The sequence below is a fragment of the Pomacea canaliculata genome, linkage group LG5 (genome assembly GCF_003073045.1).
Source record: "Pomacea canaliculata isolate SZHN2017 linkage group LG5, ASM307304v1, whole genome shotgun sequence".
In the NCBI taxonomy this organism is placed as follows: Eukaryota; Metazoa; Mollusca; class Gastropoda; order Architaenioglossa; family Ampullariidae; genus Pomacea; species Pomacea canaliculata.
The window spans coordinates 15,605,242-15,615,132 of NC_037594.1; the positions used below are offsets into that span (position 1 = coordinate 15,605,242).

Genomic DNA, 9,891 nt, shown 5'->3' on the forward strand with positions numbered 1-9,891 from the left:
CGATAGCTTCCGCTGGTCTGTTACGTCACGTCCGCTGCATTATCGACCCTGATTCAAACGTGACAACGCTTTTATCTTCCTCCAGAATCGTTCTCACCTACTGACCAACAAGAAATGACAAAAATGATAAAACGTATTAAGAACCACGCATGATTTTTCGCTTTGCTTTTGCCGTCTATATATCTCTACACAGAGACACACAGAGATCGGTGGTTCCAGATTAATATATTTTTTTGCTTCTCCAGCTGAGCTCTACTTTGACAAGGAAGCCTTGACCATTGACCTGTCTCAGCTGTTGATATTTCAAAGGATAACTGCATACTGATTCTCTAGTTTTTTGGGGTATTTTTTACAAGATGCAAATGTCGGTCTGGCTAGATTGTGTTGGCTATCGCCCTGCATTTACATTTACTGATTTTTTTTTTCATTCACAATTCCATTTCTATTCATAACGCTTTGTTGCATTTCTCCTCATTTCAGAATATAGAGGCAAAAGATCACTTCCTGCTTCTGAACTAAGTTCTGAATCTTTCTTGAAGTCGGAATACTGCTGAGTATCAACCGGCACATATTCGTACCAGGGCCAGGAGATGCTGAAGCAGACCATTTGGCTGCTCGAGATTTGCCCAGGGTCAGGTCTTCAGTCACAAACTGATTGTTTCTTCTTCTTGCTGAACTACTGCCTCAGCGCTGCCATCACATCCACACTTATGAAGTTATTTAGCACTTAAAGCGAGAATGAGAGAGTAAATAAGAGAAAAAGAGAGGAGAAGGAATGGGTAAATTACAGCTCGTTGCACTTATTTGGTGTTCTAATGTCAACTGAAACTGCCGTTGTGACGTCACGATGTCAGATTAATTTGTTTACCAGGCTGTTTGAGGTCAATTGTGCTAGCAGTCAGTGCAAAGCAATCTATTGTATTCTGTCAGTTTACCTCCCTGCAATCATCCCATTCACAGTGTTATCTGTAGCATCTATGTCTAACAAAAAACAATAAAGCTAAAGTTATTTTCAGCCTGACCCACAAGAAAACAGGTCAGACTTCCTCATCCATAACCTTCGCAAGCTCCCCTACCCTATAATTTTAGGTCCTCGCCGGAGCTCTAATCTTCTAAACAATGTTTAATGGATGTTTATTTGCATCCTAGCAGAAGAAAAATTCCAGATACAACCAACGCATCTCACAGAGCTTAAATACACAAAATGGCTGAGCATTTTTGTGTGGACAACATCATTGCTGAAACACGGTGCCAGCCTGTCAAAAATAATCCACTAAATACAGATTGTACGAGTGTAGCTAACACTGCTAACAGACAGAAAGGGGCTTTTATCAAATGTTATTTTTTTGTGTTTTATCACAGTGTTGGGTAGCGTGAACAGTCATAAAACATTCAGCAAAGACAATTTTCTTTCATATTTTTCTTATTTAAGCCTAACTTGGTTTATTAACACCATTACTTACTTATCAATAAACCTAATAGGATGAATACATTGGTACATTTTGGTCTTACGAAAACTGTTTCATCAAAACTTAAATATGTTGTCTTTCCTGCAATTTCTATTTATGTAAAATGAAAGTGGCGTTCCAGAATGAGCTTTATATTTTACGCGTACACGCAGACCTACACTGGGTAAAAGAAGTGTTTTGCGACCAAAACAAGGAGCAGCAAACCAGCAATATAGTACTGATGCATAGGCCCAATTCACAATGGTGTCTTCAAAACCTCAGCCTTGTGTAATGTTGCTCTAATGAAAATAAACAAGATACAAATATAAAGATTGCTTGACACGACTGCAGTATATATATAATGCATTCAACTTGAGAGAAATGGCAACAGTTCACCGTGATGTGAGCAGGTAAAGCAATATATAGATTTCCACCATCTTGAAAATCCACCAACACAATGACTGTCATCGTGTGTTTGCTCGCAGTAGTCGCTTTCTAGAACACATTGAGAAGTATGTCCGCATCCAGACGATGCAGGACGCCCGTGAAATGCACAGTGTCATCGAGAATCGATATTCATGAAAGCAGGTAATTAAAGGAGAACACAACCTTCATCTACAAAAAAAAAAAAAAAAAAAAAGCGCGTTCCTTCATTTTGAAACTTCCGATACAAATGACGAGGCTCTTGTGTAACGGGACTCCTTTGTCTCTCTCGGCGTCAGACAGGAAGCAGCCTGCTGCTGGCCCATGCGATCACCTCAGCAACGAGACACCGTCAGTCAGGTGAGCTGGCGGACCCTCCACACATCTCCCGCAACGACGACAACCATGGCGGAGAAAAGGTTTCTCCTCCAACAAGCTGTTAGCCGCGGGAAGCTCAGCAAACGCTCTATCACGTGGACCAATTATCTAAACCATCATACCAAGAGTTCTGGATTTTCAGGCACCATTTGATTTTTTTTAAAGGTAGAAAGGGAGTTAACTCTAAACTCTCATAAAACGATAACATAAAAGAACGTTCTTTTCTTGTTTTCCTATTTCATGTGGAATGTGACATAGAAGACACGAACGGGACAGACATCTGTCCGATTCCTGTTGGCTTTGAAGACTTTCTGGATGAAGTCAGACAGAACGACTCGGTTCTTTGCTGAGTTTCCCCAATTTTCAGTTGAATTCCAGAGAACACGTAGCAAAAGGTCAAGGTATCGAGGGCTTGGTTATCAATCATCGATATCAAGGTATCGGTTGCTCATGGACGTGCGTGTGACTTTTACTGATGTTCTCGATGGCTTGTCGGAGATTAGTTGACTTTTTCTCACATCAGGTCGTCAAGACATTGTTTAACGTCGCAAATTTTTTATCGCAGCTCAGACTACTTTCATCACATAGTGTAATAAAGTTGACTACAAGCAGTCTTCCGTTTGATTTCAGAACTAAAAGAACGACTGCTTTCAATAAATTTCAATCATTGATGTCATAGACCATGTTAGGTAGTTTATAATTTGAAGCGAAAGGACATCTTTCCTCAATCACGTTTCAAGCAGAACAGAAGGTGGGAATCTTTTGTTGATGTTTTCGCCTTCACTCGTCCAGCTTTAATCACCTCAGTATGTCTGTCGCTGCTATGTATAAACCACAGTATGTTTTATCTCTCCTGACTTCGTCACACACTAAAGATTATGGTCTAATTGTTTTTTTTGTGTCTGCCTTACTTTTGTTTTCATAGCATTTCTCAATCCCTAAAAAGCTGCGTGTAAGCTATTAATCTCAACAATAAAGGAAAATATGGAAGCAATCAACTTTCGGATCTCTATAAAATGTTTCTCCAATTGTCGTTTAACCATTAGATTGCAAGTAAATTAACTCTCAGCAGTATTAAATGCCCTTTTTGATGGTGCCACAGTCAGGTATTATTTGAAGCCTTTCACTCTGTTTAATAATGTTGACTTGAAAGCTAAATACAGGGCTTGACATGAATGCTAGACAAAGTTGTTATTTAAAAGCTTGACGGCTATCACAAGAATCTGTATCAAGCGTTTATACAGGCCAGCATAATCAACAAAATACATACATTGATAATACAGTTATATACGTTGATAGGCAAGGTATTGTTCAGAATGTTTTATATGTTGCTGAATGCCAGTGAACGTTGACTGTGTTTTTTGCATTCAGACATACATGTCTGATAGATAATTTCTCAAAGGAATTGGTGATTTCTCTAAGAGCTTCCCCAAGACTTGCAGTTTTCTGAACAAGCAGAGCTTGTCCTGATGTGAATACAATGGGGGTGGTTCTGTTTTGCTCCTTTCTCTCAAACAAGACACAAAAATCGGAAACAGGCAAAAGACGGAATCTCCGGTCGGAAACAGCAATGTCTTTCTCAGTTTGATTGCATTTTCAAATATCAAGTCCACGATTGGCAGCACTCCCATACAGATCGCTACCGAGATCGCGCTCGCGCTTTCCTCGAGTACTTTCCAAACAAAATCTTTTGGAAGGCGCTTCTAAACTCGGGGCTGAAGATGGTGTATATTATGGGATTGAGAAGGCTGTTGACGTAGCCTAACCAGAGGAGGATACTGTCCACCAGGGGCGGAATATGCACTTTGTCTCTAATAAAGGGACCAATCAGCGCGAGGATGAAGAAGGGCAGCCAGCAGATGATGAAAGCACTGGTGATGATGGCCAGTGTCCGGGCAGCTTTGCGTTCTCTTTTCTGCTCCAGCTTGTCGCGGTGCCGGGAGGACGGCAAGCACGGCCTCTGTGCACCGTCCCCTTGACCACCGCCAGCTTTGTTGTCCATCACCACGGTCATCGGATCATCCGTCACTCCGCCGTTTGTGTAACCCCTGCCACTCCCGCCACCACCACCACCCTCCACGCTGTCATTGTCCCCCGACACATCGGAATTATTCTTCTCCTTGTCTTTGCTTTTCTTCTTGCTCTTACTTGTCCCGTTCTTCTTGTGTCTCCGGTGTCTTCATGAACGTCACTATGTTCCTTCTCAGGGGAACACCCGTTGCAGTTCGACACCATCGAGTACTCGTTCCTGTTGGTTACAGCCAGCGAGATGTGCTCTCGGCGCTGCTTTGTTTCCGGGGTGGGCCTGCTGCCACCAGCGGCCGGTGTCGACTTCGTGGCGCCATTTTTGTAATTTTTGAGGAATTTCTCCTTCCGTATGCGCGCTCGGGCCACCGTGTAGATTCTGGCGTAATGCAGATCATGATGAACATGGGCAGGTAGAAGGCTCCCACGGTGGAAAAGATGGTGTAGCCGTGGTCCTGGGAGATGATGCACAAGCCTGTCTTTTCAGGATCGTTTGCCGTGTCGCGCCAGCCGAAGAGTGGGGGGATGGAGATGCTGAGCGCCACCACCCACACCGCCAGAATCATCAGCAAGGATGCGGCGGGCCGTGCGGCGACGCATGTAGTCCAGTGACGTCACGGCCCAGTAGCGGTCGAGGGCGATGGCCACCAGGTGCAGGATGGAGGCCGTGCAGCACAGGACGTCAAAGGAGATCCACATGTGGCAGACCTCGGAGTGCAGGAACCACACCTCGGAGATCTCGGACACCACCGACAGCGGCATGACCAGCACCGCCACCATCAAGTCCGCCACGGCCAGCGACAGGATCAGATAGTTGGCCACGTTGTGCAGCGAGCGCTCCAAGATAACGGCGGCGATGACGAAGCAGTTGCCGATGATGCAGCAGAGGATCATCAACCCTAGGATGACGCTGGTGCTGATCAAGTGCTCTTCGCTGAAGATCGTCAGCTCCCATGGTGGTCCTTTTCCTCGAGTTGTTTACGCCGGCCGTGCTGGCGTTGGTGACGTCGGTTGGTGGTGGCCGTGCTGATGGTGACTACTTTGCCGCCCGCGTAGCTGGAATTTGTGAGCAGCGACGGGAGCAAACCCACGGCGACTGTCAGGTTGTGCATCGTGGTGACTGGTAATAAGGATGAAGACATTGTTAGGATTTGTTATTTTTACTTTTTTTTTTCGGAAGTATGGACTGATTGCACTTATTTTTGTTCTTATTTGTAGTAGATGGTATTAATCAAGTCTCATTATCAGATCCTCTACTGTTCCCACATAGATCTCTGCCGACAAGTGCCCGACAATACAATGACCCCGGAATGCGACATTGAAAGCAATTTTTGGATCCCAACGTTTTTTTTTTCTTTTGCTAATTTCCAGAGACTCCCTGGTCAGACATAATTCCTGTAGGAACGGTACAAGGTGCAGCGGTTTCTAGCACACAGAATCCGTCGTAAAGCTGTCTTTTCTAGTTTTCTTTTTCAACAAATGGCTGGGAACACAAGCACCTCGCCATTACTGAAAATGGAGAACTTGTCCGAGCATTGCGTGTCGCCGACACGGCATCGTCGGTCAACATGAATCCAACAGTTTGAAGCAGCTTTTTCCTCCCGTTGTTCTGAAAAGAACTGCACAGATGAGGCTTCACCTCACAGTCATGCCTGCTCGCCACTACAAGTGGACTCGCGTGTTCTGTTCCATGTTGAGAGACTTTTTACCGCTTGATTGACAGCTTCCATTTATGCATGCCGGAGGCTAGGAGGAGAAGGATTGTGTTTTTCCTCTGCTCTTACAGCACTGATCTCGTTTTTTTTTCTTAATTTTAGTCTGTTTTCCCTGCACAAGGCACGCAGCGGAAACAGTTCATCTGTATTGTCTACTTTCGTAACTCCTAGTTGCTCTGGAACAGCTTTTGTTGTCATTATGTCTAAAACGACTTTCTTTTTATTTTAACCTATAGAGACTGTTTCATTTCAAACTCGGATGTCATGAACAAGAAATGGTAGTGGAACCAGAATGACGATTCTAAAGGTTGCACGGGATCGGAGGTAGCGTGCAGGTGCTGATTGTCGCTCATCACCGCAAGCACTGTTTCTGTAAAAACAATCTTCTACCATCTTCGAAAGAGGATCATGGAATCAACAGGCGCTGTATGAGTCCAAATTATTTTTATGTTCTTTCTGGGCCTCCAGCAAGTATTTTTGTTTTTACCTTACTTTTCAGAAGTTTATTTCTCTGCAGATTATTTTTGGCTTTGATTCTAAGCGCTGTTTTCTGTAAAAGTGTGTACCTTTGAGGTATCTAGGTGCACTGTTTAAAAAAAGTTCGGTTATCCGAGAGTTACGCAATACTGGAAATATTGCTCAAGTTCCAGATGGTCGCAAAAGTTGACATACACAAGATAGGTCAAGTTTCTTCAGGTGACAAAACCTAACACACACAAGAAAGGTCAAGAGCATCTTGTTCCAGACTAAAGTGTCGGTTCGTTTAGCTGAAAGGAAGGAAGGTCGCGAGGCTGCACACATGTGTCTCCACACTTTATTCTCTTACAGTTCAAGCAATGTTATCCCAGGGCATCTTAATCGTCCAAGCAATTGAATTCCAAGAATACAAAAAAGACTGTTCAGCGCAGCCAATGGCAGCCTGTGGCAGCAAAACGTGGAGGCTTTGTTGAGGATGATCTCCAGCAGGTCTCTCAGGGCCCCCTTTACGGGGGCCTCCCACCAGACACGCAGAGAACATGGGAAGCGATCGTGACCTATGCGAGCTGCCAAGTCGCCACAGCGACTGCCGTCCAGGCTTCACGTAGACGTAGACGTAGACGTCGGTGTGGTCGCTACAGGACTCCCGGCGCGACGCCGTCGTGCGATGAACAGGAGCGACGCGCCAGCGCTGCTGCAGCCGTTGTGTGGAGCCGGCCCGGGTATGTGACTGGCAAGCGGGGCTGCCACCCCGGGTACATGGGCGGGCAAAACAGCGAGGCGATGCACAGTTCTCGGCAGTGTCTTGTTCAGCAGCAGCAGCAGCAGTAGCGTCTGGTGTTTTGGTGTGGCTGCGGAGGCGGTGGGGGGAATGTGTGGCGCTGCAGTCGCTCCTGCCCTCCTCGTCTGCTCGCCTCTCGCGCCGGCTGATCGATTGGGCAGTCAGCCGCCCGCATTAGCCTACACGACAGACGAAAATATAGGCTGCATCACTGGAGGGCCAGCAAACCGGCAAATATATACTGCCATCTACATACTTCTACACATCTACATATATATTCTACAGCTACACGCAAGAGGTATTTATACATACAAATATATATATTGCGTGTACAGTACATATGCATATTATATACACAGACTGTGGTATACAGTAATGTAAACAGTCTATTACTTCTTTCAAAAAGAGTTACATATGATGACAAGCTAGGCATGTAAGCACATATGAACACACAGGTACGAATACACTACCCACCCTGACGTATGCATTCTCTCATTCTCTGGAGAGTAAATTGCATAAACTGTGATATAACTTTCATGTTAATTCATTTAAATTACTTCAATTTTTTAAATTAAATATTTGCTCATAAAAAAAATGTTGCTCATATTAATAGCTCCTCACTTTAAAAGGATGAATGTCTACTAAAACTGTTAAGAAAAGTCAACCTCTAAACTTCTCTTTCTCACATAAACACAGACACACTCTCTGTGACTCCTTTCTTCCTTACAATCTCTTAAAGACAGGAAGAACCTTGTAGACTGCGTAAGTTGGGAGTTAACCAGTTCTAGACACAACCTTTCTTCCAGCCTGAAGTATATAGTGAGAAGCAAAGAACGGCAACTCTCTTTGCAGTCAGACCACGACATCGCTTTCCTTACATTTGCCTCTGAGAAGGGAGATCACAACGTTGGAAAAGCCACGAGTAATCTGATACTTCGTGACTCATCTTTCTGTCTTCTGGCCCACATCCTGTTGACTGTGAAGACCTCTAGATGTGTCATCATTTTATCAGCCTGGTCGGGAGCCCAACCGCCGACTTGCGGAGGGTGAGAGACCAAACAACGCACGGCCTATGCTGCTAGCCAGGCCACCCAGCTGCAGCAACAGGAGCCCCGCCTTGAGAATTAGTATGGAAAACCAAGCCATAAGCATCACACACTTGCCAGCAGACCATTCTATAAGCAGCAAAGCCCTCCCCATGGCTTATGTGCAGGTGGACATCTCTTAAAGCTGACACGTGATCCATCAGGTGGTCGTGTCTGACAGACTAACACTTGCTTGGTTGTTTGTCGGCGCTTCTTCTCGTTCGTTCTGCATGACATGGACTTTGGTGTGTGGAATGATTTACTGGGTGGAAAAAAGGAGACATGGATGCATGGCCTTTGGACTAACTGACATATGAATGAAGGCGTGAAGATGGATGATGGTGGTCATGGTGCACAAGGAGGGAGGAGGAGTATCCAAGTACTTTGTAAACCGTTTGGAAGACCTTGGTTGATGTAAAGATGGCCTACAACAGTCATTGTCCTAGCAACACAAACTCATAAACCTGAAATGCGTTTTACCACATTAAGATCAAAAGAAATTAGTTGATGACAAAAAGCCTTTTCACAAACAACGTGGTAGGAAGTTTAACAAAATCATATCTAAGGCAGGAATGTCAAACAGTGGTTTGAAAAATTTAGAAATTTAAGACAGAGGCGATGGACTAAGACAGTGGGAGATCTCATAACGGGACCAGACTGGTCACAAATTTTTTCTCTCTTCCTACATAAAGGTTAAGCTAAATGCAGATGGAATAACAATTCTTCTAGTTCATAATCACCTTCTTGCAGTAAAAGCCTTGGTGTTTAATGCTGGAGACAGAAGTAAACGTGGAGAAAGAGGAAGAATAGAAAATCGAGCCAGAAACAGTAATTTGTTTATGCTTCTCCCTATCACCTGCTTTGTTTGTTTTTCATTAAAATTATCAACCAAAGGAAAGATTTTAACCAGGAAGACAATTACAAAGCATGGCGAGCCAGGCCGGATGAGTGTTAGAACGAGCAGACAAGAGGCCGGCTGGCAAAAATACCAGGATGCGAAGAAAATAGAAGTTTATGACCCCGTGAGAAGAACCTCTTTTCTCTTCATCCCCGACCTCCACTTTACCTCGCCAAAAGGTAACAGTTCGGTATGGCTGGAAAAACCCTTGCATAAAATCGCTACATTGAGACACGTGACCACGGCAGTTATCGAACACTCCAGAGTCAGCACGCCTTCGACAGATTCGGCCAGCCAACACGCTAGATTATGGCTTACCCTCCCGCAATGACCCCCAGATCCATATTCACCAGTGCACCCCTTCATTCCTGCAGCTATTGCAGCTAAACATTGACACTCTTTTCATGGACGACTTCACATGTCCAGCTGCTTTTTTGTGGATAGAAGTGCTGTAGGCTTTTATCTATCTCCTTCCATCTATCTTTTATTTTCTTTTCCAGCACGACATCGCGGAAAGAGTAACATCGAGGGGAGGGAGAGGGGGAATTGTATGTGAGGGGAGAGGGGAAGAGGCTGTAAGACACAACACTTGGATGAAGAATCAGTCTGGAAAACACGACAAGGATTGATGACGTGTGCGTTCGAGACTCGAAATCGCTGC

General features: G+C 44.6%; 1 protein-coding gene across 1 annotated transcript; it reads right to left on the reverse strand.

Moving 5' to 3' along the window:
- Window positions 1-1,118: 1,118 nt before the first annotated feature.
- On the reverse strand, window positions 1,119-5,252 carry LOC112564027 (5-hydroxytryptamine receptor-like; the record flags this gene model as incomplete). Its single annotated transcript, XM_025238562.1, is given in 4 exon segments — window positions 1,119-4,417; window positions 4,582-4,663; window positions 4,666-4,840; window positions 4,842-5,252. Coding segments are annotated over 4 exon segments (1,197 nt in total), but the record flags the coding sequence as incomplete, so codon positions are not given.
- Window positions 5,253-9,891: the final 4,639 nt, after the last annotated feature.